The sequence below is a fragment of the Caretta caretta genome, chromosome 10 (genome assembly GCF_965140235.1).
Source record: "Caretta caretta isolate rCarCar2 chromosome 10, rCarCar1.hap1, whole genome shotgun sequence".
Lineage (NCBI taxonomy): Eukaryota > Metazoa > Chordata > Testudines > Cheloniidae > Caretta > Caretta caretta.
In genome coordinates this window covers 54,844,666-54,867,530 of record NC_134215.1, presented here as the reverse complement: position 1 = coordinate 54,867,530, position 22,865 = coordinate 54,844,666, and the positions used below count along the sequence as shown (strand labels likewise).

At 40.0% G+C, this 22,865-nt stretch overlaps 1 protein-coding gene across 5 annotated transcripts in view; it reads right to left on the bottom strand.

Annotated features, from left to right (window-relative positions):
• Nucleotides 1-5,414: 5,414 nt before the first annotated feature.
• Nucleotides 5,415-22,865, bottom strand: part of OTUD7A (OTU deubiquitinase 7A) — a 259,935-nt gene continuing 242,484 nt past the window's right edge. For all 5 annotated transcript variants that reach the window (XM_048867961.2, XM_048867960.2, XM_048867964.2 and 2 more), the window contains 3 exons: nucleotides 20,309-20,423; nucleotides 19,968-20,052; nucleotides 5,415-16,953 (listed from right to left, as the gene is read on the bottom strand). In XM_048867961.2, the coding sequence (XP_048723918.1) occupies nucleotides 15,523-16,953; nucleotides 19,968-20,052; nucleotides 20,309-20,423 (1,631 nt within the window). In that variant the 3' untranslated portion in view covers nucleotides 5,415-15,522. The remainder of the gene's footprint in view (nucleotides 16,954-19,967; nucleotides 20,053-20,308; nucleotides 20,424-22,865) is intronic.

Genomic DNA, 22,865 nt, shown 5'->3' with positions numbered 1-22,865 from the left:
CTAACACCAGTATACAAGGGCAGAGGTGCAATACAAGTTTACCAGTAAAGAGGTATAAGGGCCCCTCTCTATTCAAAACCTGGTCAGATAAGGCAGTAACTAAAACGCCATCAGATGATCACAGATTTCAGCAGCCTATGGGAAATGAGTTTGGTGGGCTCAGTCCAATTCTCAGGTGACAGGTTTTCACACCACTAAACCCATCACAATTGGCACCCCTTGTTGGATACCTAAACAGACAAGGTAAGGGCTGAGTGGTCACAAAGACTGAACTAGAAACTCCCTTTTGTAGGTGTCCTTCCTGATGAGCGAATTGTGGGAGAAGTTTGCACGGCCACTGCCTGGGTTACACCTATTCTGTGTACAAAGCAAATGTCAGTCTCTCGGGCTGTCAAAATTAAGGACTGGCCTCTTTCAGGACAGACACCACCCTTACCCTTCCCAAACTCTAGACATCCTGTGGCACTGACAGGGTGCCGATGACCCATGCTCAGTATTTCCTGTTCCAGTCAGGTCAGAAATGCTGCAAAAATGCATGGTAGGGGCCACTTCCATTTCAAATCCCAGCTGGAACCAGATCAGAAGGAGAGAGTATTAAAAATTAACACTAATGAATTACCATTTTTTTAGGGTGACCAGACAGCAAGTGTGAAAAATTGGGGCAGGGTGGTGGTGGTGGAAATAGGTGCTTATATAAAACAAAGCCTCAAATATTGGGACTGTCCCTATAAAATCAGGATATCTGGTCACCCTACATTTTGGATCTGAATATGCTTGATATTGGCAAAAGATCAGGGAGGGGTTATTTTTCATAGTCACACATCCATAATCTGAATTTGGGTCAGGATTTTTTTTTTAAACTTTGTAATTTATTGTTGAGTCAAAAACATTGGTTAAACAAGAAAAACAAACATTTTTGAGGTGAATCTCTTATCAACATATCAGACCTCTGGATGTCCAAAGCATTCTATTTTCCTGGAACGCAGCATGGAAGATGGAACGTCAGAGACAGACTTTCACAAGTGGATCAGATGCCAGGCTAATCTTGTGCCTCTGCTTCAATTCACATGAACAAATGACACTATTTCTTATATTACAAAGTGAGGCTTTGGGATTAACATTTACACCCTAAACTGTTATTAAAACTAATGTTATTGGACTTAACTTCAGCCCAACTTCAGCTTGAATGTAGATGGGCACAACTCTCACTGACTTCAGTAAAAGGAGAGTTGAAGTTGGTCCCTGGACTTTAAATCTGACTGTGATTTGCATGTATTATCTGTATTTATCTATGTGGCAAAGCTCTGTTCTGGGTGCACACAAACAATTTTATAGGAAATATATATACAAATTGCAGTGATATCAAGTAATCAGATCCTCCTAACTCATCAAAACTTAGCATCATCAACATACCCTATCTGCAAGAACAAGAGAAAACACATTAGACTTGGGACACGGTAAAGTCTGCAAAGTTGGCATCTGCCAGACTAAGGAAGGGGAAATAATTTCCACAGTTAAGGACTCCTAGATGAAAATGTGTTGCTATTATTTAAACAAGGGGGTCTGTTAAATCAAGAGCCTCAGCTGATCTTGACCTCCTCAGTATTGTACCAAGACATTGCTGTACTTCAACCCATTTTTGAATCCTGGCATTTGTTCCAAATGTAGCTTTCTCATAAAAAGTGAGCAAGTAATATTTATGGATTAATGATTCATGTTAACTTTCACCATGCTACCTTTGTTATAGCTCTTCTTGAGGCTAGTAGAGCTATGGCAAATAATTGCAATGGTACCCAAGAAAACACATGAACTCACCTGGTTTGGGTATTTGTTGCAAACTCAAATCTCATTCCAGTTCTGTGGTTCTCTAAGACTAATGAATATTTCAGACAAACTCGGGCCCAGTTTCAAACACTGCTGGGCCTGACTGCGGAGGGTGAGGAACCCCGGTGGACCAGGCTGTATTCCACCCTGGTCCCACAGCCCGCCAGGGATATCGGTTGGCAGCTCCTTCATGGAACTGTGAGCACGGGTGTGTACCTGGTGTGGTTCACCCCCATCCCCGGTGCCTGTCTATTTTTCGGCATGAGGGAGACCCCACTGCATGTCTAATCTAGAATGCACTGGGTTGCAGTCCCTTTTATGGCTCCTCCAGAACCTCCTGTTGAGGTTTTGGCTGCATTTTTCTCCACACCTTTTTGTATATACACACCCTGTCCCTGGCCCCACAAAGTCATGAGACCTCCTCGTCAACCTGCTCCTGGCACTGGCCAAAGTAGCCATCTACAACACCAGGAGGAGGATTCTGGACAGAGAGGTGCTCTGCGATTATTTGCGTTCCTCTTTTGTCTCACACATGTGGGCAGAGTTCCTCTGGGTGGTGTCCGCTGGCTCCCTAGACAGCTTGGAGGAGCAGTGGACGCTGTCTGGGGTTCTCTGCTCGGTGTTCCCCTCTGGGTCCCTACTTTTGAACCTGTGACCTCCACTCCCATTTCTGCTCTTCCTTAGTTGCCCCCCATTTTCAGTTGAGTCCCGGGTCTGGTAGCTCCTTCCCAAAGGTTGGGGAAGGGTTCTTTAGATGTGGGTGGGCTCGCACCTGCTCGTCTCCCAGAATTTCAATGAGGCAAGCACAGCATCATTTACCATTCCCCTGATACAGGTATTGTGGTGATGGAGTGTCAATTACTTATGTGACACTAACCTACCCCCCAAGCCTTGGACGGGGTCATGAGACAATACAGATAGGGGTAGATGCAAATGTTCCCATTCTGGTCCCATGGAGAGTCCCTAGTAAAGGTAATGCAGCCTGGGCCTATTTCATCATTTCCAGAGAACCTCTTCCCAGGAGCAGCCATGGCTGGACATGGACAGTGTGTATGAGGTGGGTAGTGGGGAAGGGTTAAAAACCTTAGCATGATTTTCAGTCCTGGCCTCATGTGGATCCCTGGGGATTTGTGGGGTTTGGGGACAGACCCCATGGCCTATTCTGAAGGGGGCAAGCCCATCACCCTCCTGAAATAATCAGGGAAACACTCCAAGAAGGGACATTTCCTTGCCTCCCTCTTCCTTGCCCTGCCCCCAGGTTGGTTTTTTTTTAAGGAAGGGATGACCGCACTCACTGTGGTCTGCAATTACAGTAAATGCAAACTCACTGCTAAGCTGTAGTAGAAAGCCAAGGTTATGATTTAAAGCCCCAAAGGCAAAGAGACTCTGAGTTTATTGTTTTAAACTTGCCTCAATCTGCCTAGAACAGAGCCATGCCCAGCTTGGTAGTTTCCATTAACAGGGATTTACACAAAGCTGGATCCTGGTTTTGATCCATGCAGGTTTCTTCCTCCCTGAATGCTGCCTTGATGTCTGGTTGTGAAGAAACAGGGATGAATACTGTTTATGTTTTCATCCAAAAATTAGCCCAGAGGGTAACCTGTCACAGAGGGTATAATGGAATGCTAAACTGTATTATCCTGTTCATCCAATAGGTGGCACTGTGTGTAAAAGACCTCATTTAAAAGAGCCTCACCCATAACTGGCAGATCTTTGAAGGATTTTATGCTGGTGAACACATCTGTTGGGAATAAGCAAGTCCTGCAACCAGTCCATAACTGATACAGGAGTATGACAGAGAGACTCAGACCTCGGCCCCAAAACACCCTACCTTCCCAGGTGCAAAACTCCACCCATAGAAAGTTTTCCCCCTAAGGGGTGTAAACAACAATTGAGAATAAAAACTTTCAACAAACAAACAGCCTGAGAAGTCCACGGAAATCCACTCTGAACCAGTCTTCTCCCACCAAGCTCAGGGCCATTTCTGCCATTCTCTCTCCAGCCCCTCTGCTTCTTCCATTGCCCCTGACTTCCTGACAGGTTCCAGCTGTCTTGATCTCCCTTTCCCACCTGAATTTCTGCTGTGCAGTTTACCTCTCTATACCAGCGCAAGTCCAGGATTCTAATGATACCCTGCTGGTGACATGTCCAGGCACAATCCCCCCAAAGCTGCACAAACCTCAGCAACTTGTGTCTTCTGCAATATTACAAATTGTTTCAATCCATTCTATAGAATCTTCACTAAACAACAGATTTTGCCAGCATTAGTCACTTTGGGCAGTCCTCTGTAAGAAGTTCCACTGATGTCAATGGGGCTGTATGCATATTAAGATATTGCTTGCATGAGGAAGGAGGGCAATAGCAAGCCATAGGAATTCCTTTTTAAAATAACACCTGGTTTCTCCTGTTGTCTGGTCCACATTCACATACTCACCGGAGTAGAGGCTGGGCTCATTACAGATAACTACACATTTCAAAGTACTTGAACTTCAAGTAGAGGCATATTTTTGCTTAAGATGCTTAGAAATTATGCTCTCTTTGTGATTTTAGGGTTTGCTTCTGCAGTGCCAAGCCTGCTTTCTTCATGAGGTTGTGGACCCCCTCCCTTTGCAGCTCCCAACCCAAACCAGCAAATATGGTACTAAAGTGTCCACCCCCTTCACTCTGAAGCTATTGTTTAACCATCACATCTTCCATGTTGGCCTCAGTTAAGAAAAAGTTCTCCCCCACTAGGGTGACCAGATGTCCCGATTTTATAGGGACAGTCCCAATATTTGGGGCTTTGTCTGATATAGGCGCCTATTACCCCCACCCCATCCCAATTTTTCCACACTTGCTATCTGGTCACCCTACCCCCTGCCTCCTGTCCAGATCAAAGCAGATGCTGCTCCCTCTATACATTGGTCAGGAGGAGTTATATTATAATGGCATATTGGAAATCCCTAGTGCTCTTTTGACCTTTCCCCTGCTGAGGTCTCCCATCTCTATCTCCTTCTCATCCGTTCCTCCTGCCCACAGTTCTTCTCCAAGCTGCTGTATGAGTCCCTACTTTTGTCCCTGTGCCTTACAGCCCTGCAAAATGAAGTCAACCTTCTTCACTCTACCCTGTCAATACTATTCTTCTGCCTTGACCAGGAGGCCTTCTAGTCGCTACTAGATTTAATCTCTTACATGTCGATTCAAGAAAGCACTGCAGCAGGTGCTCATCTTTAACGTGTGCTTAAGTCCCGTTGACTTCCATGCTCTTGGCTCTTCTGATTCCCCTCTCCCTTTGGGTATGGTACACATACATTGGGAACATCTATTGAGATACATATATTGTATTCTCACATAAAAATTAAAAAAAATCAAGCCTATTTGAGTTTATCATCAGGTTGTGATCATGTTCTAATCTAGGCAATTTAATCCTGAAAATGAAATGCTGGTGATTTTTGTGCCACCAGAAGGAAGTCTTGTGGTGAGCTAACCGATATCCCATAGGCTTGCAGCATGCTCCCTGCCTGTTCACCCTCTAGGCCTTATCACTTTCCTGACATAATAGTTAGTAGTACAGTACATGAAAGTGTTGCTCAAAAATTCAGACAACTGGATACTTTACAAATAAGTTAATTTTATTGAATAGGCATTATAGCTTCTCTCTGTTTCAAATAATGGAGAAGCCAATTCACACAGATTACAGAGCTATTAGTTACTTATAGTAATCTTTCATAAAAGAAAGAAATTAAATACAGTTCTGCTATAAAAAGTGCGACAGTTATAACTGGAAGTTTTCCGAAACGAAAGCAAGATTTACTATCTATTGCAAAAATTGGTTTAGTGCTTTAATACTTTACAAAGTAACAATCCAACTGCTAAAAACAGTTCTTACATCATCTTTGTCAAAGAATGGATCAGATTAAAAATAACATTGAAATTGAATGAGAATGAACATTGCACGTAAAAAAGGTTCTCAAGAACTCGCACTTTCCACCAAAAAAAATATTCATTTCCTTTTAAGATTATTTAATGCTTTCATTTCTTTGGAACAATCAATTTAAACAATTTAAAAAAGGGCAGGTTCAAAATGACCAAATGTTTTCTCTTTGGACCAAAGTGATGGAAAGCAATCACATCATTCAATTACTAACGGGTCAAGCTTAAGATAAATCATCTTGTTTCACATGGGATGAACGTTTAAATGAAAATGGTCAAATTGAGTAAACCTGGAAAGTCACCTCAACTTTAAATAAAGCCTTAATATGCTTATTATATCCATATTACTTTTTAAAATCCTAAAACAATCCTCTGCTAAAACTCTTGAGAAATGTACAGAAGACTGTGCTCTTACAGTAAATAAACTAAGCTCAAGCTCCAAAAAAATGAGAACGGGTTGACTGCCAAAAAATGTAATTCTTGCCCTAGAGAAATGAGTGAAGCTTGCTTTTTCCTGTTTCAACATTTGCTTAAACATTGCTGAGAGTCCTCTGTAAATACATTTACTCTACATTTATGTAGACTTCTTACAATTCTGAGTTGGTTAGGTTATTAGGAAGAGTTGCATCACCTCTTCTGATTTTTTAAAAAATTTATTGTACTAGCTTTGGGTTAAAATTGCATGAAGACCTTTGAATGGACTTTAATAAATCAAATGGGTGGGACCCTGGGCTATTTCAATACTTTCATATTTAGCCAAGGCATTCTCTATGCGAGGACCAAATCCTACTTACTCTTGGAAAACTCCTACTGACTCTAACGGGAATTTTGCAGAGAAGAAATTCTTCCAATTATGCAACCATCAGCTGAAGGGCAGTATGACATATTCATAACAGTATTTTGCCACCAAAATACTAACAGAAAACTGAACTGAAGAGTACAATAAAAACACAACAGCCATGTACTGCTCACAACAAAATGTCTCTCCTTAAATCATGGAAGACAAACACCCTGTGACTGTAACAGGAGGGTTACCATAAGAATAAGTGATGGGTTGGGAAACAACAGGGAAAGATTCATTCTTCCCCTGAGGAAAGTGTATGAACCTAATCTAGTTAATTGGGGCAAAGCCCTGTTCAAATTATTAAAGTTAACATGGTATAATACTACAGTTTGGACTTCCCTGACTACTGAAGTCTGTGTGGCTAATTCCATTTATTATTTAATCTAGGCTTAAATCCTATTTGTTCTCCTTGGCTTATGCTGAATGAACAGAGTTTTGTATTATGTGCATGCAAAGCTCCCCGAGGAGCTCCATGGGAAAAGGGCTTTCCATCTATTGTAGCTACACAATATGCATTATATAGTTACTGCATTTACAGTATGCAGCATCTTGACCAAGAGGCTGTCAAAAACCCTCTGTACATTTCTCTTAATATTAGAGCATAAACATGTACAATTTGCAATGCTGAGAGTCAACAGCTTCTTTACTGCCCCTGCATAGCTGTTCTTCTGTTCATCTCAGATAGCAACATTTTAATGTAGTTAAAAGAAAGGTGGCATAAGGATGCTACCTCAGACCATGGGGGACTGATGTTGTTTTGCTACTGGATCTCCTGCATATTTTAATACAAATGGGGAAAAGCCTATTTTGATTGACATAAGCCAAGGTGGCCAAAGTACAAGCGAATAGAGCTCTACAAGGCTTCATTCCACTGTTATGGTCTGTGATACAAAGATGCTGTTCACGGGGACAGAAGAGCCCAGTGGACAGTGCCCATATTAAAAGACAACAATGGCTGAGTCTGCTCTATTTTGAGCAAATTAGGCATAGGTCCCCGACTCCTGGCAAACTACCACTTCACTTGGGCAAAATTTGGCCCATGCCACATTCTAATTTGATTCTGTGACAAAGCAGTAACACCTCTACATGACAGCCCATGCAGAGCCTTCTCCTCAGTTACACCTATGTAAATCTGGCATCACTTCGCTGTTGTACTGATGTAAAACTGATGCGTAAGAAAGAGGAGAATCGGGTCACCAGTTTTCAAGCTGCATTTCACTCCAATGAAAAAGCAGTAAAAGAGTCAAAGGAAAGCCAATTACAATTAATAAATGGAACAATATTAGGCACGGACTTTGTTCTGACATTTTATCATGCCTTTGTAACTTCAGGCAATTTTACAAATAAAGCCCTCTTCACAAGGGGAGAAAAACAATGAATGAGCCTTGTCAATGAACGGATCTGAACAATTAAACAGATAAATGGCAAAGCAACATGCTTTTGTTCTCTGAGTTTATGTGGGATGATCCACAAGCCTAGGCAGACAATGATTTTTGATATCCAGAACTCTGTACTCCACTAAATATTTTGTTGCCATAGTTACTATGTTACCCACCATTTACCTGCCCAATTACTTTTTCTCTCTTTTCCCTCCTTTTCATTGAGGTTTTCCAGCACACTTGCAGTTATCAAAGAATTGTAACTTTCAAGACCATTTTTTTCCCAAAAAACCCAAACAAACCCTACCTCTGATTTAAATGAACATACAGAGCAGACAGTTTTACAGCACCACATAATTATGCAGGCTACAGCAGACTAGAGCAATTTACAGTCATGGGTAAATGAGGAGGTGGGGACAGAGGCTGCATCCAGTTAAATGACTCTCAGTCCCCAGAGAGTCATAACTTTAAGGCTGTTTGGAACATGGTGGCTTTTACCCACATTGTGTGTTCCACAGTGCAAATGTGCATCAGCCATTTAGATTCCCTTGGTACAGTACATGCATTCAGGTAATGGAAGATAGAACAGATGGGTCAAAACAGCATGTTCACCTAAGAGAAGCAAATTATTGTGGTCAGGATTTGCAAGGAAAAATAAATAAAGATACACTTCCCCTAACGTCTGAGGGATCCTAGCCTTGCTAAGAAGTAGGTTGTTATTAAATGGACAATTATACTGTATTTTGGTACACCAAGGCAGGGCTCTCCATACCCAAGTGATCACTTTATAAATAATCATAGTTATCTACACAGAAAATGAAAATCACTAAAGGTCATATAGTTTTCATTGAGTCAAAAAAGAGAAAGCAATTAAAAAAAAAACACCCTGAATACATACAGGCAGAAAAGATCACCAGAGGCACCTAAACGACTGGCTTGATTTTCTGAAGTCATCAATCAACAGCAATTCCCAATCAAGTCAATGTTCAGCATCTCTTAAAACCAGGCCTCTCATTTATTAGCCCAAATATAGATTTAGGGTCCTAATTTCAGGCACCCAAATTTGAAAATTTTGACTGCAATACAATCATTAGTAGTTGTTTTTTTAAAAATACCCAACACTTCCTGCATCTGAAAAATTGTACCTGTTGATTTGTGACTTACATATGCATTAGTAGCAAACAAAACAGTTTTGTTTGCACAGTTCATCAGATATTGATATGTTCAGTGCAAAGTACTATGAAACAAAATCTGAATAATGTAATCTGCACAAAACGGATATGCAAACATGAATGTACGCATAGGCATGCTGGGCAGAGATATACAATAGGATAAAATGCATTTACCAGTTAGTTGACATTTCCACAATCTAGAGTGATTTACAATCTACGGGTATTAAATTATGACACCAGTGTCTCATTCTCACTCTCCATTTTCGTAAGAATAACAATTCCATAAACCTATTTAAAAAAACAAATACATCTACTGAAATGGATTCAAACTATTATGAATCCCAACCACATTCTGTGTAGGGACTTCTTTTTTTATTCAGGTAAGAAAACCTTCTGGATGAATTAATGACTCTGAAGTTGCTCATAAAAAAGGGTGTTCGTCGGAGAGGTTTGAGTGGGGAGAGGGAAGTACTGTACCAAAATATATAAACAAAAATGTAAAGCTTTTCAATAAAAAACATTCATATATTCCAACTTGCAATAGACATTGGAGTGCACAACAAAGAGCATTCAGAATTTACAAGAATGTTTACAAAGCTTTCTTTTCATGGTTAATTTCTACCAATATTTCCAAAGTTAACCTACTAAAATGACAACCCTGTTTATAATAAAGGCGCAAAATATTGCTCTGTAGCATATTTTGAAAATAATATAAAAATAATATCTATATTACAATTTAAACTTGGCTTGTAAAATTCCAACGTAATACAGCCTTAAATCTACAAACAGAACACACTTACAAATACCTTTTTTTGTTAACAATATACTATTCTTTTTTTAATCATATACACAGGAAATTAATACGCCAATAAATTTGAAGTAGTGTAGATTACCAAAGTAACTGAAATTCTATGCTGTAGAACTATTTGGTAATATTCTATGAAAGTTGCCATAGCTTCAAACAAATATACTTGCAGTACATTGAAAGAGTTAAAATGGATTAAGCTGAAAAGCCACTTACAGTCAGGATCAGTTATTTAGCTTCTCTGGATCTTGGTCTTTTTCAAATTACTGCCATTTCCATTTGAATATGGATATCTAATGATGCACGAAACATTCCCAAGGTTACGAACACATTACTTCCTTAGTCAGCTTGTTTCTATTATTTTATGTGCACAAAGGGCCTGATCTAGAGCCCACTGAAAGTAGTGGGATTCTTTCCATTAATTTTGCTGGCCCTTGGATCTGGCTGAAAGGGACAAATTCCTTCCTGTCTGCTGCTCCTCCAGAAAAATTCTCCTTGATGTCATTGGAAATTCTATCTGAGGAAGATGAGCAGCATTTTGCCCTAAAAGGGACCAAATTTGGCTGAAAGGTTAGGCCTGATCCTGCAAACTGATTAACATGTTTCCTTGCACATGAGCAATCTCATTGGGGTGAGGGAGATTATTCACATGCATAAAGTGAAGTACATGTGTAACTATTTCCAAGATCGGGGTCTTAAAGGGCAATATTCTGCCAGTTGTGCATTATTTGATATCAACACATTCACCACAATAAAAATAAAACAAACCGGGATGTGCCCACAGATCACAGAAGGACAAAGGCTTTGATTGTTACAACAGTTTGCACTGATCTGCAATCAGCATGCCTAAGTAAGTGATTGGAATCGCACCATGCTAGTCATTCCTTTGACGTTTCTTGCATCATGAAATACTGCTCATATCCTAGAACTTTTTGTATTTAAGAGAACTCCCAGTCTTCACCTGAGGGCCTATTTAAAGTTCTAAATAAATGAGCAACACACAAAATTCCAAATGGAGCATCTTTCCTCCCCCAGAACCCTTTTGTACGTTACCTTTGAATTTAAGAAGAGAAAATTGCTAAAGAAAGCTTGGGCACACTTTATATAAGCAGTGCACTTATAAATAATTTATAAAGCTTAATAAATTAATAGATTTTTAATAAATGGTTAATCAATTGTCCAACATGTCAACAGGGATACAGTCAAAGACCTGCACCACTGCTGGCCTGGGTCTATAAAATGCAGTGTAGCTGTTCGGGCTAGAGCCCGGGCTCTGAGACCCTGCCTGAACATCTACATTGCAATTTTTAGTCACACAGCCGGAGCCCGCTGACCTAGGCTGTGAGACTCAGTGGCATGGCTTTTTTAATCACAGTGTAGACATACCCTAAGTTGCTTATGACCATCTACACCACCCTTCTACTGGATAGGCTTATTACTACCACATGTGTAACTCATGTTTGTAACACACTTACAATATCTAGCAGTCATTTATAAACCTTCGATAAACCATTTATAAATGGAATCAATGTAAAGTGTGACCAAAAGTCTATTATGGATTATATGCCTCCTCCATTATGAGCAAATTTCATGAGCACGGTAAAATATTTCCATAAGGGTTTTTGGTTTAAAATTTTTTTTTGATAAGCAGAAGTAACTGGACATTAGAAAAAATTAAACAATACCTACGTTTCTTCTGGTGACTATGAATGTATTTTGCATGTGTGTGCATTTAGCGTTTTTTTAAATTGGGGATTCCAGTGGAGAGTGAGCAGGAGTGATGATATTCTCTCTCTGTTTTGTGTTCTACATTTACAGCACAATTTCCTCAAACATGCATCTAAAAGCAAGAGCTGTGGCATGAGGAGGAGAAATGATGGGCTGATCCAGTCACCTGCTGTGCCATGATCAGAGTGTGCCAAAACAAAACAAAAACAGGTTTTAAAAAGTAAAAGATGGTATTTGTATAATTGGCCACCAACTTGGCTAACACTAGGGATCAAACTGGAGACCTCCAAAGTTAAAAGTATGAGTCTCTACTACAGTCTCTACTACTATGTGAGCTAAAAAGCAAGCTTCTCTAACTGAAAGCTGTTACGAGGCATACTTTCTCTCTTGGTCAGGCACAGAGGGGTACATATAAACACACTGACCAGTGGGTTACACTTGATCTAAGATCAAAAATATAGGAGTTACAAATATATTACTCACTATAATGGCAAAAATGGGGACAGGCCTATGGCCTCTAAGTAATGGATGAGGAGCAACTGAAGATTTTCTTTTACTGATGGTGAACTCAAACCATGAGCATTTTCTAGTTATCTCGGAAGAAAGATAGACAAGAAACTCCCTTTTAGGGCTGGACCCTGCAAATTCAGTTCAAAGGGTATGTGCACCATAGAGTTTGTCAGCTTGACTCCTTATGCTATAAGTTTATCAGAGCAGCCACTGTCTTTGTGTGTTCGGCATGCAGAGTGCCAAGCACCCACGCTAGTGCAAAATAAACACGAGCAGCGAATGGGAATAAAAGTGTCAGTTCTGCCCAGGAGTCAGCTAGGGAAGGCTGGGTGCGTGCATAACAGGAATAAAGACGACTCACCAGCAGGGGAAGAAGATTTAGTTAGCAGCAGCCGGTTGCAAAATGGCCACTTTAGGGCTGCACCTGCTTATCTCTGCCAAATTTAAAGGGACAGTACTAGAAGGGGATGCTGGGAAAAAGTTCTCATAAGAGGGCAACTCTGTGCTGAGCTAATTTAGTGAGGCCCAATAAGTTATTAAAGAAGCTGAGGAAAGGGGCGGCTGCGTAATAGCACTACTGTCACGCAACAGATTTATTTTAAATCATTGAAGAAATAAATTATGAAAAATTATCAGAAAACTAAGTATGACATTGCGCATTGTGAAGATTGGGTATGCTGACACAATTGTGCTATTCAGCAGATCAATTACACTTTGAAAAATATTATAGGTAAGAGTCAATCTAGTAAGTAATTTGGACTATAGTAATTAAATAAATATTGACTTTGTAAACCTCTTATTTTGAGGAGTACTGCATCTAAAACCTTACTAAATTAATTATTTTTTAAAAACTTAAAACAAGTAAATTATGTATTTTTTAAGTATGTGCTGTGACCACATTTCTTCTTATTCAAAGATGATGCAGCTGAATCAAATAAATGGACAGGAGCAACTGGATGCTAAGTGCAGTTTTCTCTAGTTTAACTTAATACAAAAGCATTTATAGGAATATCAAATGCTACTGATACTCTAATAATTATTTAATATTTGTTTCCTTCATGAAATTTTGTCCTTTCTGTTTTTCTGTCTCTCTCTCTCTATAACAAATGCAATCAAATATGTTTGATTTGTTGTACGACGATCTGAAATCACAGATTTCTTTGGCAATTAGAACATATACTTTATCACCACAGCTAACCAAAGAAGACTCGGTGTACCAGCATACAAAACCTAGAACATGATTTTGAATTCTGGGCTTCACAAGTGGGAGTCACACAATAAAGGGAGCTTAAATAACTCATTCAGCTTGATAACATATTCCTTTCATGAAAAATGGATACAAGTTCAATACAGGTCTGAATTCATGAAAAAGCTAGCGAGGTATTGCCCATCAATTTTTCACAAATTCATCTTTATGTGTGTGTGTGAGGGTGATTCATTAATAAAAATGCCTATAAAAGGTTTGATTCAGCAAAAAAATTAAATATGTGTTTAACGCTAAGAATGTGCCAAAGTCCCACTAATTTCAAGGGGGCTTTGGCTCATGTTTAAATGCTTTCCTGAAAATGAATGGACTTAAGTATGTGCTTAAGTGCTTTGCTGAATCAGGGCCAAAGGGATTGACTGAGCTCACACCAATGCTAAGTAGGAGCAACTGTACTCAAATTAACAGTTACACACGTGTAAGATCTGAGTATGTACGGTGAGAATAGGCCCTGAGCCACTTGTGGCCCAGAAAAATGCTGTTCAATACTTGAATAAAACTGGACTCATGATCCTGAGAATGGCAGAGAATTACCAGTTAGCAAAGAGAGTCCTGAAGGCAAGTGCTTTTCTGTCTACCTGCAGGAAATGAGCTATTGTTCATAAATGTAGACAGACAGAAAAATCAGCTATTGTTTACAAGTGTATAAATATTAAAAATCTGAGTTTGTTTTATTGCCATACTTACATTGGTTGGTGGCATGAAAACTGCAATAACATTCAGAAAAACTTGTTGAAAGAAGAACCACAAATATACTTTGATGGTATTTGTTACCCCTTCTATCTGCTTTTCACAAACATCCATGAGAACAACACTTTACCCCAAAGGGGAAAGGAACTATCACAAATACCTATGCCAATATTTGGATATGAAGACTTGCACAAATCTGTATTTGCATGAGTATTCATGCTGGAAGCGTTTGCACAGATATCTTGAACGCTCTTTGTGTGTGTGTGTGTGTGTGTGTGTGTGGGGGGGGGGGGTGTTATTCAGTCCAAAAGACTCAAACAACAGTTGCAACAAATAGATTGCAAGTAGTGCTTAGATGGAAGTATTTTCACAATAACCATTCATCCAAGTATTTTGGAGAATGAACAAATTAATAAAAGAAAGAAGTCAGATTGTAGATAGGGGAATTAAATTTGTGCAACATATTATTTGTGCTGAACAATTCATCCAGCCCTAGACTATGGCAAAAAATTCTGGCTGGTGAGCAAGTTCTGGAAGTCCTTTAGGGTAGTTTTTATAGATTTCTCCCCACCTTCACAGCCATAAAAATGCTGCTGAAATTCATGTGACAGATTATTTGCTGGGATTTGTGTGTCATGCAAAATCTTGCATGTAATAGGGCCACAGTATATTTCTAACAATGTCCAATAACTGTCTTGCAATTCACAACAAATTAACAAATGGATTGACTAGTTCAGATTTTTACTGAACTGGGAGGAAAAAATCCGCAAGCACCTATGCTTATGAGGAGATACAGTCCTCATGAGATGCAGACCTTCATTCACATATTTCTGGAGACACTGCGTTTCACACTAAAATGAATACAAATGTTTACAGTGATGTACTATGTCACTATGTTAAAAATTTGCAGTATGCAAAATGACTACCATTCTAAAAAAGGGGCTATGACAAATTTACTTTCTATTGAGAAAAAAATCACCCCATGATGGCTATAGAATTTCAAATGTATATGAGGCAGATACGATCCTATTACAATACCACATCTCCAGTATTATGACTTTTTCCCTGTCATTCTACTACCTGAGTGATGTCAGTGTAAATTCAGGCACCATTAGTACATTTTTGACCAAACATATACACAGCACTAACAAAGGAGTAAACAACCTTTCAGCTTACCAGTGTATGTAAAAAAGACACTGACAAAATGGAAAATAATAAATTCTTTATGATAAATTAATCCTCTTATTTCTGCACTGCCCCAGAAAAGTGACAAGCTAGACATTATTTACCCATCATTCCCTTTTTAGGATTCCTTTTCCCACAATCCATTGCTATTTACTTTGCAAGTAAGAAACTGGTTAAACTAAGCAGACAGGGAAGGATCCTCACAATCCTCAATGCCGGTGTCCCTTACTTTCTTTCTCCCTACGCTTTAACTCCTCTTTGTAGCAATATGAGCAGTAATTTTCAGTCTCAGGACGACCATAAAAGGAACAGTTCTCTTTCTTGCAACGGTTCTGCTGGATGGAATATATTGGGCAAACTGTGCTTCTGCCTCGGTTTTTATCATTGTTCAACCAGGTCTGAGGAGCCTCCTCATCAGCATATTCTAAGCAGTCTCTAATATCACCGGTATTAAACCCATTTGTAAATGTCTGTGACTTGTGGTCGGTAGGCATGGCGTAGGTCAGTGATTCCACTGTGTTCACTGTACGGATACCTGATATCCGGGCTGGGCTATAACTCTGTGAAGACAGCGATCGATTCTGTTGGGGATAAGTGGCACATGTTTTTAAGGTGCCAACCACTGGCTTATAGCTATCATCTTGGAAGCTAGATGGCTTGGAGTTGACATCATGCAAATGAATAACGCTTTGCCTTTGAACAGGTGGAGTATGGCTATAGTGGGCAGATACCGGAACGGGTCCGCTTTTCTTAGCACCATTACTTGGTGAAGAAAATGACCCTGGAGTGGGACTAGTGCGATCTTTAAACTTTAAAACCAGTTGAGTTGTATGGCTTTGAGGCAAGACTGGTGATGCCCTGTCCTGAGGAGATGATTCTAACTTTTCTTTTGAATATGCTTCTTGCTCCAGTTTCCTGCAAGATGACCCACTGAGAACAGCTTTTTTCTCAGCCTCCTTTCGCTTCTGTTCCTGCTCAGCATTGAAGCGCTCTTGGGCACTGGTCAGGTAATAGCCGATCATCTCCTCATGGAACTGATGCCTATGGCTAGTCAGAAGAAGGCCAGCAAAAATAAACTTGCGTTCTCCTTGCATGGCAGCTCTCAAAATGTTGAGGCTGAGCTTTACATCGGTGCTGTATTTCCACGGGTCAGACTGTTTGTCAGAGAGGGATTTCGTGTTTATCTTTTCGGCAGGTGAGATGCTTGCCTTGTCAGTAGGAGAGGGAGTTGTCTTTTCAGACGGAGACGTGCTCGCAGACTGTCCAGATTCCTCTTTGCTCCCTTTGCGAGACTTTGACTTCTTCTCTTTGACTTTTTCTGTGATGTCGCCATTTTTCCCATTCCCTGAATTTGTTCTGCTCATCTTGCCATGCACTAGCCCTCCCAGCCCACCCATATTCTTTTTCAGTTTAATTCCTAGAGTTTTACTGAGGCTTCCGAGTTTATTGGCAACTGAATCCGTCCTGTTTTTGTCTTTATCTTTCCTCTGTTTGTCTTTTTCCTTTTCTTTACCATTTTTGCCATTGCTGCCATTCGAATTACTACAGATGGAATCTCGGTCTGAGTCCATTGAGTCGGCCAGAGACTGAACGTCCTCCCCTGCTGAAGCGGTGGGCGATTCTGGCTGGGCCAAAGGAGCCTGTTAGGGGAAATTAGTTATGATTAGATAGAATAAAATCAGTTTTACACAACACAAGGATTGCATTTCATATCCCCCATCAAATTGCTTCTAACTTGTAGCTTTAAATCTACGTAGAGCCATTTTAAAGTTAAGTTTTAATTAACATCTGTAGCCTACAGGGCCTACAATGAACAAAACAGAGGTTATATTACTTCAGGGATAAGTGTATATTCTGCAACAATATTAGTTTATAAAAAAAATACACGACTGTCAATCACAAAATGGGGAAGAGTTAACATTTATTTGGAACTCTGAGTTCCAGTTCATGCTTGAAGGTGAAACTACATAACAGTTTGCACAGAATAATTACAAAAGGATCCCAAATGGGACACTAAAAATTCTTGTAGCTTTCAAACTTGCACATGTTTATTCTAATTTGCAAAATTCTACTCACCCACTTGTTGAGAGTAAGTGACATTTTTTGCTGGGTGAGAGAGTAAAGTTCTTCATTTTCATCACCATCAAGGTAAAGGATTGGTAACTGATTTTGTGCCAGGGCTAGTAAATTTCACTACAATTCTGCAAGACTATTCACTCAGTGTCATTTTTGTTCTGAAGAGCAACATTAACACTTAGTACAAATTTGCACTCTTTCTCATACATGAGATATTTGCCCAGTTTGTGGCTAGGCTACCACATCTTTCTCAAGGTGCATCACTATAATTATTTTATGGGGATTCATGGAAGCCAGACAATAACAGCACTAGCAAATGCTATGAAAATAATAGTTAAGAGACTTGCAAGGTTCCCAAACTATGAATACAGCTCAGTCCTGGCTGGCAACACCCCTGCCCTCTCAATCCTGAGCCTCCCTGGAACAGATGCTGCAAATCATACTCATTTGCGAGACACGTCCGGGATAGAGACCAGTGTTCATTAGGGTCTAAGTTGAGATCATAAGCTCATTTGGGACCACAGAGATAAAAATAAGTCTCCAGAACTGGGAAAAATAGACTCTAAAACTACTGCAACAGCTGGCCTCTTTGGTGAATCTCTTGCTAATGTAGAGGGCGGATCCTGTGGGATGATGAGCGCCCAAATCACTCATTCACTACAATGGATATTGAGCATGTTTAGCACCAGGAAGCACGAGGTCTTTACATCTGCCAAACAGAAAATATGAGAAGTTTAACTAACCATAATCCTTCAGAGCAAAATTCATCCCTTTGCAAAAAGCCAGTACGGGGACTATGTATCAATTGAGTCCTCAGAATAAGTCTTAAGTGGTGCATATGCTTGTGCTGGCCCCAGTGGGGTTGCTGAAAACCACTGAACCAAACTGTAAATTCTGTAAATAATGGAAATCACGTCAAGCCAGGGGGTGCGACAGGACCCCCAGCACCAGCACCTATGGCTGGCCTTCTGCAAAAGGGGCAATTTCACCCTCATTCCATAGGGGGAAAGTTTCAGCTCTGCTGGGGAATTACTAGGAGTTATGCCATTCTCCCCATCCAAAATAAACCTGTCAATAATTAGTTGATGACTATCTAGCTGTGGAAAAGCACAAGTGAGACAACATTATGCTCTCAGCAGAGTTATTTATACATTGTGACTCAATAAGAACTGGTTCTACTTCTCTGGTATAGACAACTGAGTCAAAGACACGCATACAAACAACAGAAGGAGCGGCAGTGCTCTACACTTATACACTTAATATTACTGATTAATACTAGATGCAAGAACAAGGACAAATGTATCATCATCTCCAACACTAAGGATGAAATCCTGGCTCTACTGAAATCAATAGGAGTTTTGCCATTGACTTCAATGGGGCCAGGATTTTCCTCTAGGAGTTTCCTTCACTTCAGTTCAGTTAAAAATGAGCTCACAGTTCCTTTATAAAACAATATCCATCCCACAGTGCAGAGGAATGAAAAGCCAGCCCATGAGCCTGTCAACTAATACAATAAAATAATTAATAATAATAATAAATAGAGATGGGGCTTGTCTGCGCAGACAGATTAATTCAGTGGAAGCAAAGGGGAATCTGCTAGATGGTAGGTAACACCTCAATGGGACCAGACATGATTCATGAACAACTGGGGGAAATGAGGATCTGTCAATGAAAGGGATGGGCAGAGAGTATGTGGGAGTAATTGGAACTGACAGAGGAAAGAAAGGGTCTGGAAGTCTCTTAATAGGATTAGTGCCTTCAATGAGCATACGCTGGGCCTTGTAAAACTACCTTTTTCTCCTGCAGACCTTTGCAGTTTTCCCTGAACCCTCAATTTCTCTTTTCAACCCCTGGTTGTGCTTGGTGCCTCGTTACCTTTGTCCTCGCCCATCAACTTATTGACTCTAGATTAACCCCCATTTCCTTTAATATGATTTGCATGGGAATAGTGTGAGAGAGATTCAGCAATGAGGTCCCAGCTGTGTACCATTATAAATAGCTTCCTCCTCCCAAGGTGCTGGGCTGCCACTCTAGCAGCAGTTTGTGGCCCTGTCAGCCACTTTCTAATGTAAAAGTGGAGCTATGAGCTATCCAATGGTCCAAATTTAGTTCTTATAAGAGAAATTGAGTTGAAATGGGATGTTTTAGACCATAAAATGCTGCTGAAAGGGCAGCTGCCCTTCTGGGAATATTGGAGCATAATGCAGAGAACGGCCTAAATAGTTCAGGAAACCTTTAAAAATAGAGAGAGAATTAAAACAAAACAAAACAAAAACCCTAGAGAAAAATAATTCCAAAAGATTAGAGTTTTACTAGGAACTACTTTTCAAAGTGGAGTGCATGTTGCAAAAACACCCATGCAGCTGTGTGTGTCTGTGTGTTTTAAAGAAAAAAAGATGGAAAATTTACAAGCCTTATTCCAAAATCAGTGAGCCACACCAGGCTCTGTGCCTTTATTGGCTATTGGTTCACTCCTGAGGTGACACAAGGCAGGTAGCCGAACCCCGCAATTTCCCCTATGAACAAGCCCTGTTGTGGCTTATTTCTCTTCTGTTGTTTAGAGAGAGGGAAGGGTTACCCGTGTTTCAGATGGTATGCGTATCCAGGTTACATTCATGTAGCTGTGCAGGAGATTAAGCTTTGCCTCCAGAGACAGAATCAAGCTGAAGAAAAACAGAGGAAAGAGAACAGATGACTAATTAGTTAAAAATACATCCAAGGAAAATCAATACGCACACTTCACTGCAGGAGATAATTTGCATTGTTCAGACTAACAGCAGCTCACAGCACATTAGTAAGGTTGAGACCCACCCACCTCTTTTCCCCCAATAAAGCTCTCTATTAGTGAGCGTCCCGGAACATAGATCAGGCTTGATGGGTTCAAGACACCTTACTGTTAAGATTACAGAGAGTTCTTACCTGGCCAGTCTGGTATTATCATTGTCATCTTTCCCCCACTCCCAGCCTTTCCCAGGATCAACCGCAAAGTGCAAAGGCAGTAACTTGTGTTCAGAATCAGTCAGAGGGATCACCGCTGAAGAAAAGAAGAAATCAGGAAAGAAGAAATGGGTTTAGCTGGGAAAAGCGGAGAAAAAATAATTGGTGGAAGGAAAGAACCAGTACAGGAGTATGATGCAAAAGCCTCTTATACTCAAAACAGTCTCCCAATTCCTGTGTAATATGTGCCACCTCTCCCCTCTAAACCCAGGCCTTTTGTGAAGCATTTTGACACTGATTTTCCCCCCTTCTCCACATCTGAACCATAATCTCTGGTACTGTAAAGAAAAAAAAAAACAAAATTAGGAGTACTTGTGGCACCTTGTTTGACACTGCATTCAGTGCTGTAGCCTCTACTCATGCCACTAGTCTCACTGCCACTAATGAGGCTAATTGGAGTGAACTAGGACTACTGCCATGACTGAGAGTTGCAGGATCAGCCTCTTAAGCCTTGTCTACACTACAAAGTTGTACAACTTTAACTATACTGGTACAGTTAAAGCAATACAACCCCTCTAGTGTGGATGTAGTTATAACGAAAAAACATGCTTATTCTGGTATAAACAGGATTATACTGGTATAGATTATGCATGTATGGGAAGGGGAATGAGCTATACTAGTATCAAGGATCTTTATTCTGGTATAACTGCATCCACACAAGGGGTAGTACCAACATACCTGACTGGGTAAGTATATATATGACACCACAAGCTATCATACTTATAGCAGAACAAAATCTGTGTGTAGACCAGACCAAGTAAGGTCTTTGGAGCAAGGACCCTGACATTTTGTAATGCACAATGTACATCTACAGGGATATATTACATTATAAATATTAGTAATAGCTGAAATAAACCCCCCATTTTAGCACCAGGCAGATTATATATACAAACACACACATTAGATATACAATATACATTAATGTCTGTGTAAGTGTCTTTCATAGTTAGTACCTTTTCATTTTTCACTGCTAAAGAAATAAAAGGTTGATAATTTGAATCTAAATCCTTCAACTGTTGCTTAGGGCATGAACAAGGTTCTGCCATCCCTGCCTATTCTAAGTCACTCTTTGCATGTTCTCAATATGTTCTTATGGCCCATAAAGTTGAGAAGAGCATTCAACATTGAAACGTGAAGTAGAGAGGGATTCTGGAGATTTCTGACTCAGGTAATGATTGCCAGTTAAGGTATTTAATAGCCTGAGGCAAAGCCCAGTGCACGAACGAGTCCGCATGCTATTTAAGGACCGCTCAAGTCCACTGAAAGGATCACGGCTACTGGGCTTATCCCCCATGGTTGTTTTCTTTCTTTTTGTTGTCCTGCCTGCTTGGTGTTTGCCTCAGGGATGAAGTTTAGCAGCTGTGCTGCGTACAGAGCATTCTGAAGACTCTACTACAATATGTTTTAGAGATTCTTAATTGAATACATTATGAGAAATGTAATGGCGGTTTGAATTAAAATTGGCAATTTTCTTCTGTTTCATTTTTTAAAAAGATTAGTCTCTGGGCTTACATATTTTATGATGACATTTAATATAAAGCTGTTGAAGGGGGGCTGGGAAGGGGACTCCTCTTTCTCAGAATGCTGCAGCCCATTACTGCTCTAGTGACAACCAATCAAGAAATTTAATTTTCTTTAACATTAGCCTAAATGACTCACTGTAAATATTCACCCAAGGAAAGCCAAAGGGCAAAGGGACTCTGAAAAGCCTGCCAGCCACATGGTAATGAATAATTCAGAGGTTATTACCTTTACCATAAACAATACTGAACTGTTATTTTCCAGCAGCACAGACATCTACATTAGCAACACTGGAAGATGGAGCATTTCTGGATAATTATTGTTGATCACAGAGCAGAATCCAGGATGTATAATCTACACTTGTAACAATAATCATGCTGAAATCAACTATTAATTGTGCTTGATTTAGACATATTTGATGATGACTCCACCATAAAACTATTTTTTGCCTCTTGTTTAATTTGATTTTCTACACAAAAGAATGGGGGGGGGGGAGAAGAGGAAAGCAAGAATTGTGTACAAATTCTGTGCCAAGATTGCCACCTACTGGCAATAGAGTACAATTCTTTATACTGTAGTACAAGTTTTTGTCCAGGTTGCTCTTGTATGAAATATAGAACTGTGGACAATTAGCCAGTTTTAGCTGCATATATTGCTATTAGGTTCAGGTATGGAAACAAGTATTGTTAGAGACTTTAGCTCTTTGAAGAATGTGCATTTGGATGACAAGTATAATATATGATGCTGCAATTCAAAATTAATTGGAGAGTTCTGCATTAGAGCCACCAAGTCATTGCCCTATGGGGCACCCCAAAGGGCATCAGTGCCAAGTAGAAGTGATTACTGGGCCTGATCTCAATCTCATGTACACTAAATGTAAATCAGGAGTACCTCCACTGAATTCAATGACATTATATCAGTGGAACATCAGTGATGGAGTGAAAACAAAATCAAGTCC